The sequence below is a fragment of the Lynx rufus genome, unplaced genomic scaffold, assembly GCF_022079265.1.
Source record: "Lynx rufus isolate CCGP_SWC_20201006 ecotype Redwood Valley unplaced genomic scaffold, mLynRuf1.p SCAF_6, whole genome shotgun sequence".
NCBI classification, from domain to species: domain Eukaryota; kingdom Metazoa; phylum Chordata; class Mammalia; order Carnivora; family Felidae; genus Lynx; species Lynx rufus.
The window spans coordinates 21072482-21099704 of NW_025814878.1; the positions used below are offsets into that span (position 1 = coordinate 21072482).

The window sequence follows — 27223 nt, forward strand, 5'->3', positions numbered from 1 at the left end:
AGCCCGGCGTAAGCACCATTTGCTTCTAGCTATTATTTTTCTTTTGTTTCCCTAAAGACTGTTCTATGCTTTTAACATACGGAACAATCTCGCCATTTGGCATCAGGCTTGACCTACAGCTTACACACAGGCTTGGGCTTTCCATTCTTACCTCCTTGGAAAAGATTTCATATTCGAAATTACTTCTCTGTACTAGTACTTCATATTCATGATTACAAATCCATAAGCCAATCAAGAATTCCTCTCTTTAAAAAAAAAAAGTCATGAAAGGGTGTGCGCATTGGGGAGGATGGAGGTCGTTTCTTTTTTCCATTAATGAAACTCATTAATTCAGAGAATAATTCCCAGCCTTTCTGCTTGAAGATTATTGTCATTCATTAACCCAGATTGTTGAATCTTGTTTCATAATGTGAATCTAAAAAAAGGCTCTGCCGTGGCTTGTGAACTCGGAAACAAATAAGAGAACTTGAAGAAAAACGAAGCAAACAGTTTTTGAAAAAGGAAATCCTAAGGACTTACTTCAGTTCTTGACATTACTTGACCTTGCATATCCTTCAGTGCCCACCTGTTTTTCTGTCTTCAGAGCAAAACTTAGTAATCAAACACGTGATCTGCATCCGATCTTCCCGCTTCCCTACTCCCTCGTCACTTGTTCATACACCAGAATCTGGATTTCTGGCCCTCCGATGCACTGTGCATTCTCTTCAGGGACATTAAAACTTCCACGTGACCAGATGCAGTGCTCAGGGTTCTGTCTTTGCCTTATTAGCATATTCTGTGGAGTTGCCTACTGCATTTCCCACGCCCCTCAAAAGTACTTCTTCTCCTGAATTCAAGAAACTACTTCAGCCACTTCTAGCTCCTGGAGTGGATTCTCCTCCTCTTTTTCTAAGGAAGAGCCATAAGGTTCAAGCTTCTGTTCTCTTGTGCGCCTGCCTCCTTTCCCTAAATGTTGTCATTCGGTGGCTTGAAGTACCTTCTGTATGCTCGTTTCCAAGTGGTTTTAATCTCCAGCACTGGCCTCTCTTTTGAGCCTCATGCGACTGCCCGTGTGAGATTTCCACATGCCATTTCTGGATTCCTTTCCCCTCCAACCATTCCTCCACTGGGGTTCCCCTTCTCAGTAAATGGCATCACCAGCCTCCATCCAGGCACCTTTGAGAGAAAGTGTTCTCTTTGATCCCTCCTTTTCTTTCTGCCTCACATCCAATCTTTCTGTTCTGCCTCCAAAATTGATTTCAAATCCACCCATTTCTCCCTTTAACAATGTTCAAGCTGCCATCATTTCTTGCATAGTTCGTGGCAATAGCTTCCTAATTCTACTTGCCCATACACAATCTGTTCTCCACACGGTGGTCAAAGAGAGATCTGATTGAAGTTCGTGTGTGTGTGGCATAAAGTCGAACTCGAGGTGGACGTGGCCAACTTTTCACTCAGGCGATGTCATAGGTAGACATGACGCTGAATTTTTTTTTTTTTAAGATAGAAAATTTCAGCAATATATGTGTGAAGAAAAGCATTACTAATCAACTCTATCCAATTCCTGAAATGGAGGGAATGGGAAATACTGCCACTGTGTTCTAGATCTTCCTCTCGCTTCCCTTCTCAAAACCCCCAGCTACGTGTGGAGGAAAGTCCTTTCTGAAGCACAAAGAAAAGCTACCACAGAGAACAACCTGCACACACTGTGCTTGTTTTCAAAGATCGCTTGCAGAATTTTCCCCTGCTCCCCTTCTGATCTTCTGATGGGGTCTATGTATCATGGGCAACAGGAAAGACATCTTAGACAAATGTCCCATTCGCCTTGCAAAATTTAATTATTCATGTATTGAGATGGGAGCAAATTACTTTCTCTATCCAGGATGATAGCTCTTTGATTTTTTTAAAAAACTGGATAGGAACATTAATATTTCATGCTTTTATTATAATATCTGGGTGTTTATGAAGAAATAAATATGTGCAATTAATGAGATCCATAGACATTCCATTTGATTGCCATTGTTTCTTGATAAAAGTTGAAGGTCTTCACTTTATCAAAAGAAAAATTGAATAGCAGAATAGTTTCTTTTGAAGATTTGCTTTCTATTAAATTATTACCACGGATTATACTTTGAAAAAAAATACTGTGGAAGATATCACCAAATACATGGGAAAGCATTTTTATTCTGCCTGATTCACAGAGGGTCTATTTGTGCAGTGGTGTTCAGAAAAGTCATATTTTCTCAATAGATGCTTACTTGTAGAGCGTTTTATTCTTCAGTGGCATTTTAGAAGTATAAATATTGAAGTTGCTATGTCATTGCCTAGATTATTCACTGTCTTGTCCATAAGAACTCCCACATAGTGGGGAAGTAAGGCCAAACTTCTATTATTTTTTTTTCCAACTTTAAGTACATAAGGTAGTTGCAAAAGTGACTTCGCTGAATTTTTTCTTTTAATTTGTAAAGTCAGATTGCAACAACCCATGGACTCTTCTAGTTTCCTGAAAATCATTGCTGTGAATCTTACACCTCACCTATTTGGCATTATTTTTCATCTATGACATGAATTTGAGCATGTCTTTAAAAAAAAAAACTGTAATTCTTTTTTTTCTTTCTTTTTTTTTTTTTTTTTTAAAGTTCTTAAGAAAGGGAGCCCATGGGAAGAAACCCAATTCTGGACTGTGTTGAGTTTTTCTACTCAACAGCTGACGGTGTGGAATACTACTTGAGTTCTTGGGGACCACCAGTGCAATCTGAATAAAAGAATTCTCCGTTTCAGCTTCTGACTCAGGGAGTTCTGGTGTTAATAGCCATATTTCTGGATTTGAATCAAAACTGAGCTAAGAGACTACAAATCCCAATTGAGTTTGGATGATATTACAGCTTGTTCTTCCTGAAGAACGTGGCTGGGAATCCTGCAGCAGGTTCTGTCGTTGGCTCACCCAAATCCCTGTCTGGCCTGACCCCCTCCTATCATGGTAGCTAAGCAGATGCCTTTACTCCCAGACTCCCTTGCAGCTAGAGTGCAGGTATGTGACAAAGGCTCTGTCCACCAGTACTGAATATGGATGCAGTACGAAACTTAGGCAGTAGCTGTATAGGTTGTTTGCATCGACTTGTAAGCCTACTGGCAGCATCGGCCTCTTGCTCTTGAGGCATTGGCTTCTCTGGACACTTCGCATCCAGACTTGCCCAGGATCAGCCGTGACAGCAGGTGGCAGCAACAGCAGTGTTTCACTGTGACAGTGTTGGCAGTGCGGCATGTCAACTCCTCATCCTCTGGCCCTCCGGGAGATTCTGGAAGCTCCTTACTATCTCTTAATCAATTCTTTTTGCTTAATATAATGAGTACGTTCTGTTGTTCCCATCTGAGTATTCTGACACTGCCTTCATAGCCGCTTTAACAAGGTGTGGGCTGTCCTGTTGCAGTTATCGGATGCTCTTCCCCTTAAGACTGGTAGTGGTTAGATGTTCTTGTGTGTTCTTTATCAGAATTTACGGAGTACTTCGGTTCTGTGTAACTAAGGTTGGGGGAAAGTCAGCATTTAAAAAATACGTACCGAGAATATGTGATTTTTCAGTTATGGGCTTTTATCATGACCATATTGTTTATGCAAATTCTACTCTTAGGAGAAAATCAGTCTACGTATCAAATAATCAGGAACTAAAGTATTCACCCCAAATTGCCCAACATTATGAAATCAAAAGAGAGACCGGTAAGGCGAGAGGCTAACTCAAGTCAGCGGGTGGACGCATCCTACCCCTGGGCCGTTGGCGTCTAGCTAGAGTAGATAAAGCATTTAAGAGAGGCAGAAAGTGTGATGACCCAGCCAAAGGTTACCAAAAAGAGGGCAGACTAGTTACCCCCATTCCTTCTTTCATCAACATGGTCACCCTGGGATCTATAGCATTTGCCTACCTTTTTGCCTACCTTTTCGATTCAGTTTTCCTTTGCCTCTAAAATTTTTCTGAAACACAGACCACCGTCTTCTATGAAAACTTTTGGTATTTAAGCCTAACCAACTGAGGTCTAACCTTTGACTTGACAGGCAAGGTGCCTCGAAAAAACTGGACCGGTCCTGATTTACTTTTCCAGCCGCATCTTCCACCGCCACCCCTACGAGCACCACTTTGTCATCCCAGTGGGCCAGCAGGTTCTCTCAGGCAGGTTCAATTGCAGACAACAATGTAAGCAGATTTAACACAGGGCGTATGGTACTTATACAATCATCGGAAAAGCTCGGGAAACTGGTCCAAGCTGAACTCCCAGGAACGACCCACCCCCACCCCCACCCCAGACACCATCTCAGAACTGACTTACCAAGGGAGCCGTTATCTCTACTGCAGTCAGGAAGCTGGCACCCAGTGTTTGACTCCAAGACCACACTGCCTCAGCTGTATACCTTACTAGCAGATGAATGCCACCCGCTCTGCCTCCCATCCCTGCAAAAGTAGGGATTGGGCACTGAGACTTCAGTTACCACTCCTACCAAAATGCCCCCACAGCCAGACTTAGCAGCAGAAATAGCCAAAGCAGCAGCAGTGTGGACTGATGTCCTCAGTCAAATTCACCAGCTGGACCAGCTTTGCAAACCAGGTGTAAGGGAGTTTGGGAAATGTGGTTTTCAGCTGCTAGACGTTCACATGCACCGCATTCTACAAGGTGGTTTGGGGCCGTGCAGGCAATGTGCACCGTCTGTTACACACGTAACTCAGTATTCCCAACATACAGACCACTCAGTTCCTTTGCTCGTGCTGTTTTGTTTAGTTGGAATGTGTTTCATATCCTTCTGCATCTAGCAAATTGTCACTCATCCACCTGCTCTGTCGTGTTTCCTCATTTTCTCTGATATTATTTCCTTCTAGTTCCCATTAGAGGGCACCCTCTCTTTGAAAATGTGTCTTATTACCATTTGATTTTATCAGTCTTCTATCCAATGGAATTCCTAACAGATAAGGAATAGGTTGCTTATTCATTCATTTTGCTCTTCAATCAACAAACTTAACTGGCGTCTCCAAAACCGACAAAGGCCCGGTTCCCAACCTCAAGGAATGAAGGTCCTAGTAGAGGAGATAGATAAGTAAAATTAGGGAGGGATAAAGCCACAAAGGAGTGGGTAATGACTCTTCTGGGGAGAAGGCATGGGAGACAAAAAGGTCAAGGGAGACTTTGTAAGAGAAGGTTGTCTTCATCTGGGTTTCACCACGGCCTAGTACTGTGCTTGGTGTATAGTGTCTTTAATGAGCAAGTCGAGGCTGGAAATGAATGAAGTGATTTTTTTTTTTTTTTGAAACTGACTTTTGTGTCTAGTTAAAGCTGTCCACCAATACTGTGAGACTTTAACATTAGTTGTTCTTTACTACCATAGAAGAAAGCTAAATTCTCTGGATCTCGTTTTGTTTAAGCTTTTTCCTTCTTTAATTCATTCCTTTAATAAAACAATACTTGTGTGCCTACTGCGTATCAGATCTGGTGCTCAGCCCCCAGGCCTTGTGAATCCAGAGAGCCATGGCCTCTGGATCTTGTGTCTAGGTCATGTGTCTAGTGGGACGTGTAGTCACTAAACAAACAACTGTACGAAAGCAAGTGGTAGTGCAATAAGAAAAGCATGGGTCTTGATCAGGGTGATTAATAGGAGGTGTAAACAGAGTCAGAGGGTGAGGAAAGGTTTCTTGTCCCAAGGAAGTGTCAGTTAATCTGAGACCCAGAGGATGATGGGAAGAGAGCAGGTAAAAGGCAATTTCCTCATCCTTCTGGCTCCCATTTTTACCTAGCAACCAAAAGAGGTGTCCTTAAACTCTTACCTCTCCCTGACCTCCAGCTCCCGTAATCGTTTGATTGCCAATATACTTGGTATTCGGGAAAATGAATTCCAACTTCAACATACAGGGAAGCTTTTCAAAAAACGACTTACATCTGTGAAGTGAAAATAGCCATTAGCTGTACAGAAGTTTTTATTTTGTTATTTGCAAGCTATCTCCTAAGGGAAGTTTTCATAGAGGTTAGGCTGTTGCAGCTCTGTAGGATAGATGCTTTTAAGTTCCTGGCTTTTTTCCTCCCTCATCCATTTCATAAAGATGGATGCTTTTCCTCTTTCTTTGAATGTACCCATGAATATTATGTGTTGTCACTTTTTTTTTAAGATTTTATTTTTAAGTAATCTCTACACCCAACATGGGGCTCAAACTCACAACCCCAAGACCAAGAATCACACACTCTTCCGACTGAGCCAGTCAGGTGCCCTCTTGTTACATGCTGTCCTGTTATATCAGATTGTGGAGTAACTGACTTTGCAAAGTGAACTGCTTGGATTTGGCTCTAGCCCCACAAAAATATCAGAGACGGGGCTTGCCGTGTGTGGAACACACAAAGCATTAAGGCAAACAGTCTCAAAAATTAACCTAAGAATGGATCATTGATGCTAGAGCATGAATAGATTTAGAGTAAGTGCATTTTATTAGGAGAGGAGGAAGAAAAATGTGTGTGGAGAATGGAGGCAACTTTAGGGAAACCCCATCCAGACAGGGCAGACGCAGGGAAATTAGCTAATCCTTTGATCCCTGTGGGAATCTTCTGCAACCCTTCTCTTGCCATTTGCATAGACCTGAGAAGAATTTGCAGGCTACTGCTGAAAGCAGTTCTCTGCCCCAAGACTCCCAAATGATCCTCTTTACCACTGTGATGTTTTTAGGGCATTCTACACATTTTAGTTCTCTCTGAATGAAGCATTCACATTGCCATTCAACATGTCTAGTTTGGGGTGCATTCTAAGTCAAATTATACAAGAAGCTATTTGTGGCATTCAGCAGCTGCAGAAAGCAGAGGCGATTTTGGGGGGGGGAGCAAGGGAGAGTGGTGGTAGCAAACACAATTTAAGTGAAGCTGGAAAGTTCGGAATAGAGTTACCGTTGTTGATGGGCAGTTGTGATTGTACTGACAAGAGGAAGGAGGGAGGTTACCGTACAACAAAGTGAATTTTGTCCTATTTCAACACGGGACATCCTGCTGGCATGAACTCTCCATAGATGCTCTGGGATTTGTCTTGATAATGAATGTAATATATCCTCTGGAGTCTGTGCCCGATTCCTCTATCCAGTGGGGTACAGTCGGTGAGTACTTCTCTTCAGAAAGTAGTTAGAATAAAATAATTCCATTCCGTTGTGCATAAATGTCAAGACAAGTGCAGGTGTTTTAGGACCGCCTGCGAGAGCCTCAATGTTTATGCAATCAAACATGGTTTGCTAATGAAAAGCGGGAGCTTCATTTGAACTTGTTGTATCGTGTAATGATTTATGTGGACTGCTACTCACAAAGAGACGGGTGTTTCAGATAAGGTGATACAAACGGGTTGGGCTGACTCTTCTGAGAGCTGCTGTACAATTTGACCGAGGTTTGGGAAGATAAGTTGCGTTACAAGAACCTATCTGCTTCATTTTCTCCCCAAATATCTGTCTCGCTTTTCTTTTTACCTGGTTCGGGGAAAATACTTGCTTTTGTGTCTTTATTGTGGGTCAAAATCGTTACGGTGATTTCTACTCCCTTCACCTTTTCCCCTTAGCGATAAAAACAACAACAACCAAATACAGTGCACTGAAATAGGAACTATCTGCACCTGTCTTTACAATTCCAAGCTTCCTATTTTTGACTGCACATTGAAACTGTTGTTAGTTAGGTCCATGAGGGAAACTGCTCGTCTTAACCCTTCCTAACATTTTACTTGCTAAGATGTGACGAATTCCATTTTTTTGTGTCTGCTGTTTTGAGCCCTCGTGATACTGCCGGGGAGGAGCTAAGCCTATCATTTTAACAAAGTCAGTGGCCAGCCATTATCTAGCACCAGCATTCTTGCTTTGATTACCATTTGATTTTTCTCAAATTCTGTGTGGGCCTAATTAGGTGGGCCGTGCAATCAACACGCCTCCCTTCCTTCCAGCTGTGCCCTAATTGTATTGCCCTCTGGTTCCGGGAAATGCCAGCAAGCATGGGGGCACTTCTGTGGCGTCAGTTCAGAATCTACGTTGTGAACTCCTTGCTTTAGACGTATTAGGTTACTAGAATGTAGAGCTACTGAACATATGTCCCCCTGCAACGATTGATGTCTTCACCCTTGTGTCTTGCTCCCATTTGCTGTTCAGTTATCAAAAATAATTCTTATCTCCCTCCATTGCAAAGAAAAAAAAATCAGGGAAAGAGTATGAAACATTGAGCTCATAGGAAAGGTTTTATTCCTTTCAAAAGTCTCTGACTGCTTGACTTTAATGAAAGTTCTGTACCCTCCAGACTAATTCGGAACATCATTTTATGCCTGGCTGACCTTCCTTTGCTCCTGCTGTGACCCCTCCAGCATAATTACAGAATCCTCATAGCACTCACGCTTAATAAGGAGCTAGGGTTTCTCTGAAGAATGCTGCTGCTGTCCATCCAATAGTTTCAGACTGTGTAATTCTTTTTTTTTTTTTTTTAAGCCAATCCTAATGAGACAAATGTTATCTTCACCTAGGTCAACCTTTGCGATGACTAGAAAGCCAAAGACAGTTTAGACATTTTAACTAGTGCTGCTGTCAGTTCATCAGCAAAGCAGAGCGGGCTGTCTTAATTTGTCTAATTATCATTTTGCGTGTGAACCAGCTGGCCTCTTAACAAAAGCAGTTGGTCACACCAGTTTATTAATTGTAGAGCTCATCTTAACCATATGGGAAACAATACAAGAGCTCACAGGAAGTAGAGAAAAGAAAAACTGAACAGTTTGTGAGGTTGTTCCGTTGCTTACAAAACAATGCCTTCAAATGATGCTTTAAGCCTTTCTATTTATTGATCATTCACTGTGATTAATTTAAGTGATGATAAGTAATCATTTTCCTTCAGTCATTTTAAATAAAGCATGTTTTGTGTGTTTGTGGGGAATACGGCTTCAGAATCATTTTCTCCCTAAATGAAAACACTTTCGGGGCACCTGGGTGGCTCAGTGGTTAAGCGTTTGACTTCGGCTCAGGTCATGATCTCACAGTTCGTGGGTTCGAGCCCCATGTCAGGCTCTGCGCTGACAGCTCAGAGCCTGGAGCCTGCTTCGGATTCTGTGTCTCCCTCTCTCTCTGCTTCTCCCCTGCTCATGCTCTGTCTCTGTCTCAAAAATAAAGATAAACATTAAAAAAAAATTAATAAAAATTGTTTTACGTAATTCGGGGGTGTTTCCTTAAGCTGCGTTTGGTTGCAGATGCGAGGTAGTTTAAGAAAATTCACAGAGATTATAGAGTAGGGGTCTTCCTTTGGTGGAGGAAGATGAGAACGGTCTTTTGAGACTTGTTAAATTAGAGCCGTTTCTTCCAAGCTTCTCTGTCAAGAGACAGTAGCAGAGGAGTCATTGTCCTGTACCAGTGTTTCGTTAGTTTACAGCATCCGCCTGTAGGTGGCGACCTTCTACTTTATTTTGTCAGCTGTTCCCCCCAGTCCCACCCCACATGTAGTCTTGATGAGGATGTGCCCTTTGCTCAGTTTTTTTTCTAAGTAGAAAATTCCCAAGTACAGATTTCTTGTAAGTTTTGTAATACCATCAATCAATGAATCCTTAATATTGTCCAATTTTAGAGGTGCAAGAGAGCCCAGAGTATAAAGCACTTCAGCTCATCACGTGGCTCTCAAATTAGATCTCTCAGATCATCACATTCATTATACTTTGGCTTTTCAGGCCGCAATGAGATTTCGTTTTTCTTTCTTCCCTGAAGATTTTAAAAGGAAGGTTGAATTGATTTTTTTTTTCTTTTCAAATTTAAGGTTCATTTCCTTTTAAGTTATTTTTATTACAAAAGGATATAACTATGGCAAATTTAAATAGCACAGAAAATTATCCTCTTCTGTAAGACATGGTAGACCCCTAATAAGCATTCTGTGTTTTGAATGATTGAATTAGGAAGGGCAAAGTGAGTTAACTTTAGAATTGGACTAATTGATATGTAGCTCTAACTCATATACATTATTTTTCTCCTGAATGAGACTTTATATTCCTAATATAGGCTGAGCAGAATGAATTAGATGAATCAGTACTAGGTGGGTGGATGGATTAGAGCTCTACAACATGTCACGAAGAATAATTGGCACAAGCATAAGAGGCTTAGAGTTAAGGAAATCATTCGTTCTTTCTGCGAGACAGATGCAGTTCACTTTTGAGGAAGTTATACTCGAAGGAACATGGCCTGTATTTTTGAACTGAAGAGTTACTAAAGCTCTGTCAAGGAATGTGTCTTAAGGAAAAACAACCAGGGCATGCCAAGTGGATCAGTCAGGGATCGAGCATCCCAGGTGGAAGAATGACAGGTGCGAAGGCATGAGGGCAGAGATGAGTGTGGACAGTTGGAGCCCTGCCCCCCCAGCCTACTCCCAGTGAGGGCAGAGAGAGCCTGGTGTCCTAACGACTCGAGCACACAAAGGAGGATTCACGGGGGTGCTGGACAGCTCTGTGATGCACGTACTGCGGGTCACTTATTTTGTGTAATAAAAGACAGTGGATTGGATGCCTTTTGAGACTGTCTTCAGCTCTGTCTAGGAAAATAGGAAATCTCCCCTTTTCAACTTGCCCTTGCCATAACCCTGCTCACCATTTCTTCCAACCTCAGGACCCATTCCCTTCACAGAGCTCTCCGCTGTCAGCCCCGCCTCGTGCCCATTATCTCGGGACAGTCTCCAGATTGTCCCCTGCCTCGCATTAGAGAGACATTGCATCCTTCCATCTCTGCGGGCAGGGTTGAACTTGGCATGCTGTGTCAGCAGAGCTCCCTTTGTGTTTTAGACTTTTGATTGGGGTTTCTTTTTGTCATAGCATGTTTTCTGTCTGCCTCGCCTTTCATTTGTTCAGCACTTGCCACGTGAATGTTGTGGCTTGACTAAACTAGTCACAATGGTAGCAGACGTTTTGAAATTGACCGAGCAGATGGTAGCAATGGTTTTAGATTGAATTATTAACTAGGATCCACAGCAGAAGCCTTTAGCTTCAACATATGCAGAGTAAAGGGTGTTTCCTAGCATCAGAGTTAACTGGCAAAGTGGTTGCCAGATCAGGTTCCTTCTAAATAACTGATACATTATCATCTCTTAAGGTTTCCCTTTCTACACCCACCAACTCCCCCCACCAGATACTGATGGGGAGATTTCCACTGGTCTTGCTTTCCATATGCCATATGATTCATCATTAAAGATTAATTCAGAAGCAGAAGAAAGAAAAGACCATTGCACTAGTGAAGTTCTAGAATGTTGGGGATTTTTAACATACTTTTATGAAATATCATAATTTAAGGGACAATTAATATAATTCTTCATGAACATCTGTTATCAGACACGTTTTCTTTCTGGGATGTGCCTCCATAACGTTACCGTTTTTAAATTAAAACCATTTTTTAATGTTTATTTATTTTGAGAGAGAGAGAGAGAGAGAGAGAGAGAGAGCCCGAGCAGGGGATGGGCAGAGAGAAAGAAGGAGAGAGAGAATCCCAAGCAGGCTCCATACCATCAGTGCAGAGCCCAGTGCGGGCTCAAACTCACGAACTGTGAGATCATGACCGGAGCCGAAATCAAGGGTCAGACGCTTAACTGATTGAGCCACCTAGGCACCCCTCTGCAACATTACTTTGTGTGTGTGTGTGTGTGTGTGTGTGTGTGTGTGTGTGTGTGTGATCATTAGATAACTGTAGAAAGCATAAGATTGAGATCCCACCCAGTACGTAATTGAAATTTCTTCACTTGCTGTGTAATGCCTTTCTTTATAGCTGGTTTCTCTAAAACTTGTATTTTCTCCAGGATATGCATCTGACTGTGGTGTTCCTTAAATCTCTTTTAATCTGGCACATTCCTATCATTATTATTTAATTGTATAACTGGAGAGGCCAGACCTGCAAAATGTTCCACTTTTAGTTTGTTCATTTTTAGCTCTTGTATTCCCTTTACACAGGAAATATTTAACTTCTCAAAAATGTTTAACTTGATTTTACCATAGGTGATGTTTATCCTTGGTATTTCATCACACCAGGGGACACATGTTATTGCTTCTCCCTTTTATGTCTGCTGGACTAGGAAGGTGGCAGGCTGGTCCTTTTCCTGTGCAGTGGCTCTAATATTTCTCTTACATGGCAGCTTTTTAGTAATGGAATAAAAAATTGACCAGTGAATCAAAGAAGAAGTTTTGAATGCTTAAGGTCTTAGACTATTGAGAGAGGAATAGTAGAAATTTGTGAGAATACCTGCTGTGAAAAAATAAGAGAGGGGCGCCTGGGTGGCGCAGTCGGTTAAGCGTCCGACTTCAGCCAGGTCACGATCTCGCGGTCCGTGAGTTCGAGCCCCGCGTCAGGCTCTGGGCTGATGGCTCAGAGCCTGGAGCCTGTTTCCGATTCTGTGTCTCCCTCTCTCTCTGCCCCTCCCCCGTTCATGCTCTGTCTCTCTCTGTCCCAAAAATAAATAAACGTTGAAAAAAAAAATTAAAAAAAAAAATAAGAGAGATTCTTTAGTCACATGTAACCAACTCACCTTTTGGGTTATTTCTAGTTAGTTAAATGCCTAACAGCAAGAACCTAAAGTCAATTCAATTTGTCTTGAATAATATAAAGTATATTTTTTTCATCTGTTGTGTTAAATCCTTAAGGCAGTTTATATATATATATATATATATATATATCTTAAATTACAATTGTGTTAACAAATGAATTTTACTGTAGATTTTTTAAAAAATCCTTTACTTGTGAAATTTGATCTCCCTGAAATTCAATTTTCTCTCTGGACATCTTGTATTTTATCTGATAGCCCTGTGTTTTGTTTTTGTTTTTGTTTTTTTACAATTTTATTTATTATTCACTTATTTGTTTATTTTTAAATTGACATCCAAGTCAGTTAACATATAATGTAATAATGATTTCAGGAATAGAATTTAGTGATTCATCACTTATATATAACCCTCAGTGCTCATCCCGACAAGTGTCCTCCTTAATGCCCTTTGCCCATTTAGCCCATCCCCCCACCCCAAACCCTTCAGCAACCCTCATTTTGTTCTCTGTATTTAAGAGTCTTTTATGGTTTGTCCCCCTTCCTGTTTCTGTGTTATTTTTGTTTCCCTTCCCTTATGTTCATCTGTTTGGTTTCTTAAATTCCACGTATGAGTGAAATCATATGATATTTGCCTTCCTCTGACTTAATTCACTTAACTAATATACTTTAGTTCTATCCACACTGTTGCAAATGGCAAGATTTCATTCTTTTTGATCACCGAGTAATATTTCATCGTATCTATATGTACCACATCTTCTTTATCCATTCATCTGGTGATGGACATTTGGGCTCTTTCCATACTTTGGCTATTGTCAACAGTGCTGCTATAAACATTGGGGTGCATGTGCCCCTTCGAAAAAAGCACTCCTGTATTTTTGGATAAATACTTCCTGGTGCAATTGCTAGGTGGTAGGGTAGTTCTATTTTTAATTTTTTGAGAAACCTCCATACTGTTTTTCAGAGTAATATCCCTGTGTTTTAAAGTTACTCTCTTATTTATATGTTTATTAACTGTGTTCATCTGCCTGTGTTATTTGCTTTGCAGCTTCAATAATGATTGTTATTTTGATAGATAAGAATTGTAGACTGTATATACCATTGCCCTCAATGTGAATGAAAGTGTTTATAAAAACATGAGACCTAATCTTTACCTCCAAAAGTTAGAGTTGTGAGAAGACTCTAGGATAGGACTAAGCTCTCTATAAGTTTATTACTAAAACATTATTATGAATGTTGAAATGGCTTATGCTGCTAGGTAATTTTTAAATATCTCTAAAATCTCTTACTATTAAGTGTATATATTTTGTTTTATAGGCCCAAGGACCTTGTATTGGGTACTTTCTGCTATGATGTTTTCCAGTGCTCCAGGTCTGAAAAGCACAAGAATGAATGGGTGTGTCTGTGGATTTAAAAATTGTATTTCATGTATTCTAACCATATGTAAAGATAATGAGGACACCTAAGTTAACTTAGTCACATATAGTCTTTCTTTTTAGATGTCATGCTTGGTTTTTTAATAGCCTAAAACAAATTAACAGTACGAGTCCTGTTTATAGATAAGTTTGAGCTGAGAAATTTTACATTTTGAAGAGGTAAATTTCCTTTGAGAAGAGCTGAAAATTACCTTTTAGCACATGACCCTGATCAGTACTCCATTGTATCAGATTTTTTCCCCTTCCATCCCTTCTAGCTTAAAAACCACAGTAATCTTTATTGATTATACATCCCATTTCCAATTGATCAAGCCTTCAGATTTTGTTTAATTCAAAATGTGTATATTATATGGCATAATCATACCTCATTTCTGCATATAATTCTTGTGGACAGTATTTGAAAGTGTTCTTATTTAGTAAATACTGTGTAACAAAGTATGTGAAAGTTTTTTGGATTCAACATAAAAACTTGTAGTGCCCCAACTGCATTGAATGCACAGAGGATGGCCTGAAGATTTGCAGAAATGGAGATAGGGGACATGGGGAAGGACTACAAGAGATAGAAGCCTTATCTGTGAGTACCGGGAGCCATAGACAGCTCTGCTCTTAAGAAGGTTTTGGGGCTAAACATATAATCTTTCATCCTTAATAAAAACAATAAGGGTGTATTTTAAGGTTATACGAAAGATGAAGACCTGTGTGGAAACAGAGTCCTTTATTAAACATGTAGGATTTGGGACTCCTGGGTGGCTCCGTTGGTTGAGTGTCCAACTCTTGTTTTTGGCATAGGTCAGGATCCCAGGGCTGTGAGATCGAGCCCCAAGTCAGGCTCCACGCCGAGGTTAGAGCCTGCTTAAGATTCTCTTTCCCTCTGTTCCCCCCACCCCCAAGTTCGTTCTCTCTCTCTCTCTCTCTCTCTCTCTCTCTCAAATAAAATAAAATAAAATAAAATAAAATAAAATAAAAACAGCTAAGGCTTAATTTAAAATTTTTATACCTTAAGCATATGTTCCTGAAACATACATGTTACAGACTTAAATACAGGCTGGTAAGACCAAGGGAGTTGTTGAAAAATCGCCCTGAGTAAAAATGGATTCAGACCTCCTCACCTCTGGCATGGGTTGTTATACCAGCTCCCAGCTTCTCTCTCTGCCCCCAGTGGAGTCCATTCACACCCACTGCTCATCTTGTACAAGTGATCTGTTTGAAATGCGACACTGGCCCTTCAACTTTCCCTTGTCAACTCCATCGGTGACTCCCTGGCCCACCCGTGAAAACCCACCTCCTTGTGGGAAGCAAAGCCCTTCAGGGTCTGGCCCTGCCTCTCTCTACCTCCCTTGCCGTCTTTCTCCACATCACACCCCCCCCCATAAGCTTATCAGGAACCTCAGAACCTCTGTGTGCCCATGACTGCTTTTCCTAAGAGTCCTCTCTTCCTCTCTGTTCTCCAAATGGTGTGGATGCCCTTTGCCATCTTTCCCATTAATATCATGGTCTTATCTCTTTCCCTATGCTTGTTCATTACTTTATTATTCTTATCTGTTTGGGTGTGTCACCCCCATTAGACTCTGACCTTCCTAAGGTCAGGGACCAAGTTGGATTTACTTTTAACCTGGATGTCAGATGTCCAAGGCAAGGCAGTTAACAAGTTCTCGATGTAAAATTGCTGAATGGTGGAATGCAGATGCATAGTTACAGTTGAGTTTTTTAGAATATGTGTTACTTTGTGAAATATTTCTTTATCTCTTTGCTAATGTGTTGTGTACCTACTCCCGAGAAGTAGTTAGATAACTATAGAAATAATCAGGTGATTCCTAGAAGAAAAATGTTAAATGTTTGGTCAGAAATGAGATTTCGTTTCAGAGAAAGACTAAGCAGAAATGTTGGGACTTTATAAGGATGCAAATATTTATACAGTAGAAGTGGTAATAGAATGCCCTAGACCAGGAGAAGCCACCAGGATTTTTCAAGTGATGGAGAGCATTTTTTTTTTTTTTGTAATATATGGTAGTATTTTTAGAGAACAATGATTCTCAAATATTTTTATTATTTATGTGTTCTAATAAGGACTTTTATGTAAGATATATTAACTTGAATGTACTAAAGATGTTTTTTTCTAAACTTAGTACGTGCTAATTAAAGAGAAATCAGGACACCCAGATTCTCATCTTAGCTCCTACGTTGCATTAGCTTCTAGATAACAATTTTCTCGTTTCTCACTGAAGATGAAATCTACCTTCTGGTTCACTGAAAAATTGACTGTAGCCCTAATAGAAATGAGAAAGTTCTTGATAAGCAGCTAAGGGTTTGGGAGGAAAGCAGACTGACTTAAATTAGACACCCTGCATGAGATAATGTGAAATTTAGGTAGAGGTTAGCAATATGGATCTGGAGGACAGACAAATGAAAGACTGTAGTTTGAGAGGAAGATGGCTGAGTGTTTAAAGGCAATAGCTTAATCCATTGATCAGTAGTCTTCTTCCCTAAAGGTCCAGGGAGTAAATATCTTCAACTTTGCAGGCCCTGCAGTCTTTGGTGCACACAGCCTGAGAGCAGCCATAGTCCGTAGATAAACTAATGGGTATAGTGGTGTTCCATTACACCTTTATTATTGGACACTAGAATTTGAATTTCATATAATTTTTGCATCATGAAATATTGTTCTTTTAATTTTTGTTCAACAATTTAAAAAGGGGCCAGCTAGAATTGCCTGAAGGGCTATAATTTGCTGATTCCTGCCTGCCGTTCTCCAGTAAAATCATTAAGGTTTCAAGGCGTAATAAGTAAGTAGCACAGGACAAAGGTTTAAGGACAGGCTCTTGGAAGCTTGTTAAAAGTTTGTTAGAATCCAGAGAAGGAACAGTCAGATGTAGGAAAGGAGCAAGTGTTGATGAAAAGCTCAAGAACTGGGTCGTTGGTGGTATGTAATTAAAGATGATTCAAAGAGGAGAGAGGAGACCATTGGTTCTAGTTAGAGGTGCACTGGTGACCACTGAGAATTTTTTGTAAACGGATAGAGAGAATTTTAGGCAGTAGAGAAGATAGTAAGGGCATAGAAACTGGAAGTTGTGGGTTTAGAGCCATCATTCATGGAGCTGGTAGTTGAACTCTGAGACAAGCAGAAAGACTGCGAGGTCTGGGAGGTTGATTCTCTTCTATGAAAGCATGACTGACCCTTTATTAAGCTTAGGGCTGCTTAGCTATCTCTTAAGATTTCATTCATCCGTCTAACAAATATACATGCTTACCATATACTAGGTACTGTTCTAAAGACATATCAATAATTACTCCCTAAATCCTCATAGTAACCTTATAACATCGATACTATTATTGCCTCCATTTTACAGATGAGAAAACCAAGGTATGGAGAGGTCCCTCCTCTAGTAAGTAAGTGGCTAGTATCCTGGATGGGATGGCTCCAGCATTGGGCTCTTCACTCCTCCCTATGACATGCCGTCAACTTTCCATGTCTGGAATATTAGAACTTTTTTTTTTTAAACAATTGCTGCTATTATAGGGCTAAAGTTGGAAGAAGACGTACCATGGGTTTATATATTCTCTGTTGAATGTATAAATGGTGCAACTAAAAATGAAAAAGAATACTAGACCCTTCCATAAAAACCTGGCTCTTCAATAAACTATGACACTGAGGCAATGCAGATTCTAAGCCACTTCCTTCTTCTCATGCTGATATACAGGGTAGAAAGTAAGAGATGCTACAACTGTCTGGGAAATCTTTATAATTAATAAACTCTTTCGAAATGCAAGCTAATGCGTACTATGGTAAGTAGCATAATTTATTTGGCCAACAGCTGAAAATCTGGACTTGGGGGAGACGGCATGGAATAATGCACAGAGGACAAAGTACCCCGGATGCTGGGACAGAAGTCTGATTTCTACCCCTGGCCTTACCACTGACGAGCGTGTAACCGAATACCAAATAGCAGCATTGTCTTAACACACTTCTGGCCGCTTACTAGGAGGCTTAATATTGAGTGAGAAAGGAAATTACTCCGTTTGGACTCCTACGACAGTTCATTTGCTTAGAGTGACTCTAGTCCCTTCTCCAACTAGTCCTGGTGTCCTGGTAAGGTCTTACCCCTGCCCAGCAAACATAGTCCCTCCTTACATGAGCACCAATGGGATTCACTGTAGATGTTTGTTTTATTGGCATCTCCTCCTTAAGGTTTTTACTCAAATCTCACCGTGTCAGTGAGGTCTGCCCTGACTTTTATTTGCTGCTGCAACCTGGCCATTTCCCCTGCCCTAAAATTGTTTTTATCCTGTTCAACTTCTTTTTTTGCCCATTGCACTTATTGCCTTCTCACATGTCATGTGATTGTAGTCTATCATCAAATAATATAAGCTCCATGCTTAAAAGAATATAAGACCTCATGGTTGTACCCCCAAATGCGTGACACTTAGTATTGTGCCCAGTATACCTTTTTAATGAGTGTTTGGAAGCCGTGGCTGTATACGTGCATGCTGTTGTCAACGGCAAGTACGTGGCGTGACATTTAACCTCGGAAACTTGTGGGTTGTGAAGAGGACAGCTCTTGTCCTGAGCCCATCCGATGCTACTACCTGTCTGTAATGCAGTGAGGCTGAGACGCAGAGCCAGATAACTCTTGCTTATAAATTTGTTTTCCTAAGGGGAATTTCGCTTGCTAATTTAAGGCAGCTATATAATTTAACTTCGGAGTCGTTTCTCATTTGAGTCACTTCTTGTTTGCCATCTGGCCGTGTAATTACTTGTAAGTAAGGCTATGTGTAGGATGAGAGAACACAAATTGGAAATCTGTGATAATATGTATGGTGAGATGATAATATGTGTGTTTTACTTTTTTGTTGGCTTTGTTTTTGCTGTTGTCCAAAATCTAAGATTAAGGGTGTGGGGGGTGGCAGGGAACATTTGGGGAGGAATCATTCCAAAGCTTTCCCTAGAGGGAGCCCCTTATATAAATTTTCTTCTTTGACTAAGAGCTTTTGTTATAAACTAAATGTTTTGCATTAGTGGATTATTACATTTTTCCATTCATTTATAAGTCTGGCCCTAAGCTATGAAACAAGAGGTTGTCTAACATGTCTCCAGAACCGTTCTGCCATGAATTGAAAGTCGGCAGAGGTATAAGGATCATTCTTTCCCTTGGTCCGTTTTCATAGTATTTCCCGACCTGGGTTTTCCTTTTTGTTCCAGTCCCTTTACCCCAGAAGGTATTTTTCTAGTGCCGGCTTGTGTATTATTATTTCTGATTCTTCCTTTTCTATTTGTTTCCCCAGTTCTGGGAGGTTAATTGCAAATGGACAGAAGAACCAAATCCAGTAATGTGTATTATTCAAGTTAAAGAGAAACGTAAATAATGTTTGTTTGGAATTACTATTCTGGGGGGGGGGGAGTGTAGAGTCAGATTTAAATCATTACAGTACAATTACAATGCTGATTCTCAGTCACTGGGAAAAAAAAAAAAAATCAAAACCAAAACCAAACAAACAAAAACCAACTTGGTAAGAAGCCAGGAGGTACTAATTTCCATGAAAATGCAACGAAGTCATCATTTACAGCTCTGAGGAGATTCTGTCCTAAAGTTTTACTGCTTGTAAAGGTTCCTTTGGTATGGGAGGCAGAGCCTGGGGGCGTGGTCGGGGAAACAATAGTTTGGCTCTTCCCCCCCACACCCCCACCAAATCAGTTCAAATGCCTGAATGAACTGGAGAGTCCAAGAATCAAAACATACTTGCTGTAAGACTCTTGTGGGCTCCAGTAAAAAAGATCTGGATGTTCCTAGTAGCCTAGTGAAAATGGGGCACACATTTGCTTCGCCTTGACTTGCGTAGAGGAAAATCTGCACTGTTTTTGTGGACTCCAGAGAGGAGAAACTTCTGATCTGTTGGAGAGAAAGTGAATAAGTGAGCACCGAGGCAGAAAGACTGATGTGGCTATCATGCAAATAAGAATTGTGATTGGCTTTCTCTTTCTTTCTGTACACTTTGTCACTGCGGCTCTCAGCCTTAAAGATTAGGTTTCACTGGGAGCTTTTCAGGTTCAAGGACTGTTAATGGCTTGAAACTGCCTGACAATAAACTCAACCTCAACATTACATCAGCCCCCCGGCAGATGTCTAAGGATTTGAGACTGGAAGAAGAAAGTTAGAATCTGGAGCGGAAGGATACAGCTCGCCACCTGCTTGATGGGTTGAGCTTCTAATGTGATTTAAATTTCTAAGCTCTATGCAGGCATCTGGAAATGGTGGTCTTCATTAATGCAAAAATCAAGTCTTTAATTAAACTTTTTAAGAAAAAAAGTAAGTAATTTCTCCCCCACCGCCCGTGGTGTGTGTGTGTGTGTGTGTTTTATGTACTACATCTTTTTGCGTGATGAAATTAAAATGTGAAACAATATAATTAGCACAAATTAAACTCTATTCTTCACCAGGTTGTTCAAATACCTCAGATTTTATAACTCTAGGGCAGAATTATGTGATTTTAGCATGTCTTACTTATTTATGGTTGGGATTTTAGGTGAATTTGCTTCTTTTGTGCTTCTCAAAAGAAACCCTTTGAAAAAGGGGGAAAAAACCTTGTGTTTACCTTACGTCCACCTTGATATATGGTTTTTTGGTTCTTTGGCTTACTGTGCAGGGAGGCCATGTGTGATCTATCACGTATTTTTGATGGGGATGATCCTCTAAAACTCCCTGGAACTGTCTGTTATGTATTTTAGAGCTCGAGGACAAACTCTGTCTAGACTGTTCAGTCACTGTATAGAGTACAGCTTTTGTGGCATGGTTGCATTGTGTACTTACCGGTGTTTTAAATTTCCTTAATTCAGGTGCTTCTTCATTCTTTACAGAGTATAAATTTTACAAACACATGGTTTTAATTTTACATAGGTGTGGGATTAGTTTAATGTAGTTTTTCGACCAGTAATTTAAACTAGCTAAATGTGGATGGGTTAGAGAACTGGTAAGAGAGATACTGGAAAAAGCAACAAAAAACAGCACTCTCGGCTCATTCTCTGTAGCTCCCTTGGTGGAAGGCTATCTTTGGACGGATCGATTAAAATCTGCCCTGGCAAGAGTGAGATGCTCCAGAGAAGAGACAACTGTCCTTTCATAGGAGCCAGTTGGTAGCTGCACAATGGGGCTGATGGTATGATTGCACAGACACAAGAACCATTACTTGGATTTGATTTGTAATTGGTAAATGGGAAGTTTCGCTTTTCAATATTTTCCAACCATGAGGCACGGTAATTCAGTCTCAAATAAATGCCCATCGGCACAAAACATTGCAGTTAACCATGGCTACCCTTTGGAGGACATATGGTGAGTTGCGCGCTGCTCAAGATTCCCAGGCACATACATAAGGACTAAGTCACGGCTTTGTGGATTTTATGTATTCAGATTGATAGTTACAAGCACCATGCAAAACATTGTTCAACCAGAGGTTACGTGAAATACCAGGTGCCTAATTTACATGCTGTTCCTGTCAACCATTAAAACAGCAGAAAGCACACAGACGTTTCTGTTTTTAGCTTGATGTCTAGTTCTCAATGTTTATTTTCCCATTTAGCAATTTATGGAGAAGGTGGGGTGATTTGAGAAATGAATTATTTGGAGACGAGACTTGCAGCATTTAACAGCTATAGAAAAGATGGGCTATGGGGGAGAGCTACCCTGTGACTCAGGTGCCTAGGGGCACTAAGAAAGGCCAGGTTCCCCTTCAGCCATATCTATAAAGTCAGGGGCCTCGTTAGAGTAACTTCACTGCTCCTGTTACAATCATGCTTCACATGTATTATTTCATATGATCTTTATAGTAGCTCTAATATGGTGCTGTTAGGTACTTTGACTTAATTTGAAATGTGTCCAAATAGAAGAGTTCAGTAGTTCATGCATGCTTGTTCATTTTATCTTGAACACTAAGACACTTAGTCTGTGTTCTCAGGAAAAAATGAAATAGACACCGAGATCCCAAGCCCTTGGAGGAATCAAGGAAAATTATTATAGAGATTTAGGGTACTCTCATGATTACCTATCATTTCCTCCTCTGACATCCTCTTTTTGTGTTAGGAAGATTCAACTGAATTGGATTATTTTGGGAAAAGTTAATTGCATTGGAATTAAATTTTTTAATATAAAAGTATTCTATGGAAAGAAAAGTGTTCTACGAAAGCAGGAAATGTAGAGAAAATTTTGTCACGCAAATTGATTTCTACGTCTATTAGATATGCTATTTAAATGTATTTTGACATACTGAATATGCTTAATTTGTTTTTAAAATTGTGTTTATTACAGTGATGTCTTAAAGTAATGCTTTAGAGGGGACAGATTTGGTCTCAAACTCTTAGTAGGAAATTTGTATTTGTCTTGGCAATCTAACATTTACTGATGCAATGGCATTGTATGATTAGATAATATATACTCGTTATGGTGGAGTTAAGTAGGAATTGGAGGTCTCTATCAATTTTCTTTTCTTTTTTTTAAATTTATTTTGAGAGAGAGCGAGGGTGCATGTACACACAAGCGGAGGAGGGGCTGAGAGAATCCTAAGCAGGCTCCACACTGTCAGCACGGAGCCCGACGTGGGCCTCGATCTCATGAACTGTGAGATCACGACCCGAGCTGAAATCGGGTCGGACGCTTAACCCGCTGAGCCACCCTGGCGCCCCTCTATCAGTTTTCTTAATTGTTTTCTAACGTTGGAGCAGAGGAAGTGCCTAAAATGCTGGAAAGCCATCAACTGAGGAAGCAATTCTACCAAAACGTTGTGGGGGGTGATGGACAGTTTCAGCTTTCCCTTTAGGGGCAAAACACTGTGTGTGCAGGACCCCTGGAGCCTAAGGTTAACTCTTATTCAGAATTTGCTCCCCTTCCCCCTTGTCGGCCCTTACCCTGTGGGTGTGTTAGGCACCAGAAACCCATCTTGACGTAAAATATTTGCAGCCACTGTAGCTTATTTTGACACCGTAATTTATTCTGCCTTTCTTTCTGCAGCTGTTTCCAACCTAGACGAGGAGAGTAGATGGACAGTCCACTACACGGCCCCATGGCACCAGCAGGAGAACGTGTTCCTTCCCGCCACGAGACCGCCCTGTGTGGAGGACCTGCACCGCCAGGCCAAGCTCAACCTCAAATCAGTATTGAGGGGTAAGATCGCATCCTGCCAGCTTGCGGTTCTTGGATCACCGACCGCTAGAAATGAAAGCACAAATGTGATTGCTATTTGTAAAAGAAGACCTATTTATAGAGAACATACAGTCCGCTGTTTCTCTCAAGGTATCATGAATACTTACAACCTAATACAAGCCCGCGATGTCCTGGTTTCTGTGGGAAACTGCCAGTTTACAGACACGCAGATCTGTCCTCAAAGGCCCCACCCCTGCTTAGAAACTCTCTCGCGTGTTCAAGCCACGGGTACCAGTTGAATCCAAATGAACCCTGCTTACATGGGAAGCTTTGCCATCGCCTTTCTTGAACCATCGGAAGTGTTCAAAGCAAATTTGTTACAGCTAATACTTTCTAGTGGTCTGTTTCTGCTTCGTTCGAGTTGGGGGAAAAGGGGACCTACATATAGACTTTGAAAGCGCTCACAGTGGTTTGTTTTATCAGAATGTGGGCGGCACCCAGCTGGTCTCCTATTAAGCATAGGTTCTGTCAACAGCCAGGCAGACAACGCAGTGGCCGGTGAGAAATACAGGAAGCGTGTACTCCTGTATCTAGTTTAAAATTTTCATTTTCACTTCACCTTACCGTGGATGTGAAGGAATCTGAATGTGTGGCAGGGAGGGCTTCTCAAAAGTGATAAAGAAGAGGGGTCCCTGGGTGGCTCAGTCGGTTAAGTGTCCAGCTCTCGGTTTCAGCTCAGATCATGTTTGTGAGTTCGAGTCCCACATCAGGCTCCACACCGACAGACGGTGTGGAGCCGGCTTGGGATTCTCTCCCTCCTCTCTGTCTGGCCCTCCCCTGCTCACATGCTGTCTCGCTCTCTCTCTTTCTCAAAAAAAAAAAAAAAAAAAAAAAAAAAGTGATGAAGAAGGGAAGAAGTTCTTTAAACGAAGGAGTGTCTTTTAAGATTCAGAGACTTTTTTCTTAAAACAGCAAAGTAATGTTCTTACTCTACCACCAGTTTTCTCCTACCAGGCAATATTTGGGGCGTAGTTTTATTTAAAAAGTACTTGTTGCTGGGGTGCCTGGCTGGCTTGATCGGAGCCATGCAACTCTGATCTCAGGGTCCTGAGTTTGAGCACCACGTTGAATGTAGAGATTCCTAAAGTAAATAAATAAATATATAAACCTAAAAAAAAAAAAAAGTACTCGTTGTTTATCTGAAATTTAACTGGATGTCCTGTATCTTATCTAATTGTGTAAGACTTAAATCTGGAAGAAATCTGTTATTGATTCAAGGGAATCCCAGCATGAGGACCCCAACTCATATTTATTAAACACTTGTCTATATGCCAGCTTCAGTTCTAAGCCCATTACCCGTATTCTCATTTAATCCTCACAATAATCTTTTTACTATTTTAATGCAAATTTTACAGGTGATGAGGTGGAGATACACAGATTAGAAACTTGCCTGAGATCTCAAAGTTAGTTTTTTGTTTGGTTTTATTTATTTTTTAATTTATTTATTTTTGAGAGCAAGAGCTGGGGCAAGGGAAGGGCAAAGAGAGAGGGAGACAGGATCTGAAGCCGTGCTCGACCTCAGGAGCCACGAGATCATGACCTGAGCCAAAGTCAGACGATTAACCGACTGAGCCACCCGGCTGCCCTCAAAGTTAGTTAATGATGAGACCAGGATGTAAACTTGAACAGTCCTAAGCTGCAGAGCCCATATTCTTAACCGCTGCATTATATTGGCTTTAACATCCACTTGTTGGAAATCTTTTGTTCTGGCAGAAATGCAGGTTATAAAGGCGGGGTCTTGGCTCTCAAGGAATTTTTACTTCTATAGTACAGGTCAGAACTGTGAAAAATTCTCAAGAGATGTGCCAAAAATTGCTGTATAGGAATTAGAGAAAGCAGATAGTTTCTTTCGTTCTTGTTTGTTTGTTTTGAGACAGAGAGAGAGAGAGAGAGAAAGTGCACGTGCACGCAAGTGGGGAAGGAGCAGAGAGAGAGAGAGAGACAGAGAGAGAAAGAATCTCAAGCAGGCTCCACATCACCAGCGCAGAGCCTGGTGCAAGGCTCAAACTCATGAACTGCGGGATCATGACCTGAGCCAAAGTTGGATGTTTAACCGACTGAGCCACCCAGGCACCCCAGAAAGCCGATAATTTCTGCTTAGAGAAAGAAGGAATAGCTATCTATAGACTCAAAATAGACTTGGTATTCTGAACAGAACTATACAAACATTTAGATGATAGCCTTAGTTTTTTTTTCCTTGAATCTTTTCTAATGCTTAGATTACCTCATGTATCTTACGGTATCTTGTATCTTCCAGTCTTGGCATTGGACTGTACAGAAATTAGGTTACTGGGTCCCCTTTTTCATTTAGCTGGTCATATATTTAGCGACTGTAAGCTTAAAGTGAAAAGAACTGCATTAGTTGGGCTCTTTTCTACAGCCTTGGAATTGTACTTGACCTTGGTTGCGTTCATGATGTACCTAAATCCGACCAAAATTTCTGCTACATCCCTTCACTACCTAGTGATTTATCTTCAGTACCTTTTGAGCAAGAGCTTCTCTCCTTATAGCTCACCTTCTTCCCCCAAATAATTAATAAGAATATTAAATGGCACAGTTCCCGGGACAAACCCCTGAGGCCATGCCATTGTTAACATTTCTCTCAAGAGCTATGAACAACAGAGCACTGCACTCACTGTCTGGCTTGTGGAGAAGCTCTCAGGAAGGTATGTGTGAGTTTGAATATCAGGCCTGGCTTTTTTTTTTTTTTTTTTTTGATCACTCTCCAGGAAATTGAACTTCGCTACCTCTTTCATGTGTTTTCAAGTATCAGATCACAGTGTCTCTTCTTCCCATAGAAGATTGAACACCTGTATATAGATTTTTCTGATTTTATTTTCTTTTCGATTATTCAGTAGCCGCATATGAAATATCATCACCACTGGTTTTGCCTACAGTTGAATTTTATCTTGAAAAGGCAAATGCTTTAGTAATTGCTTTAATGCCCTAAAATGCCTCATCAAAGGGATTTGCTATTTAATAAAATTAACAACTTCGGAAAATTCTTGGAGCTCAGCTTTTAAAGTCTGGATTTAAATACTCCCTAAGAGATTTTAGGTAAATAATAACTTTAAGAATAGTGATTGAAATGGGAAAGAGCGGCTGAGTTGTTTTCCTCTTTATTTATTTACTTTTAATCACGCGTACAGAACTTCATGAACCACACCTCCCATACATCATGCTAGCAACTCAAGATAAACATGAGTACAGAGCATTTATTGCCTCATTATGAGTGAAGATTAAACAGAAAAAAGTTCGGTCCCTGAATATATGGCACTATCAAGGTATGATGTTATACAAAAGCTATCAGTCTAAGTTAATTTGACCTCAATGTTCTTTGCTTAAAAATATAGGAAGGTAATTGGGGCACCTGGGTGGCTCAGATGGTTGAGTGTTGGACCCTTGATTTTGGCTCAGGTCACCATCTCACGGTTCGTGAGTTCGAGCCCCAAGTCGGGCTCTGTGCTGACAGCACGGATCCTGCTTGGGATTCTCTCTCTCTCTCTCTCTCTCTCTCTCTCTGTGTCTCTCTCTTTCAAAAATAAATAACCTTTAAAAAATATATAGAAAGGTAGCTAATTATTCACAATGAGTAATCTATTTTGTTCCTTCTCTTCTTACTGTGACCTTATCCATAATTTCATAGGAATATCCAATATCTATAATTTCAAGGAAGGAATACTATTCTTTAATGCTAAACAGGTTGGCACTTTTTCATAGTCATTAAATGCCCATTGTATCAGTTCTTCTGTCGGTTTTTACAAGGAGCTCAGCTCTCAAGCATCATAAAATATGGAGGGAAATGATACAGTGAGTACTAATAAATTCATAACTAAGTGTTATGAACATTGGCTTATTAAACTAATGCAGAAATACAGGTAGGTACTGAAGGTTTTACTGGAAAATGTTTTCATGAAAAGCTAAGTTTGAGTTAGCACATAAAGGCAGATGATAAAACTCAAAGTAGTAAGTATTTGAGCATCAATTCTGTACTATGCCAGGAGTTTTTAGATGAACTAATGAAAGTACATGGGTCCCTAACCTTAAAGAGCTGAGCTTGCTGTCTTGTGTCAAGACTGAAGTAAATAGACAGTGGTG

The 27223-nt window shown here is 40.6% G+C and overlaps 1 protein-coding gene across 5 annotated transcripts in view; it reads left to right on the forward strand.

Annotated features, from left to right (window-relative positions):
• NHSL1 (NHS like 1) overlaps positions 1 to 27223 on the forward strand; it is a 107044-nt gene that overhangs the window by 20246 nt on the left and 59575 nt on the right. For 3 of the 5 annotated variants that reach the window (XM_047101591.1, XM_047101593.1, XM_047101594.1), the window contains exon 2: positions 22934 to 23086. In XM_047101591.1, the coding sequence (XP_046957547.1) occupies positions 22934 to 23086 (153 nt within the window). Of the gene's footprint in view, positions 1 to 13879; positions 13901 to 22933; positions 23087 to 27223 lie in introns of those variants that run through there. The other 2 variants (XM_047101592.1, XM_047101595.1) reach the window with 2 other exon arrangements.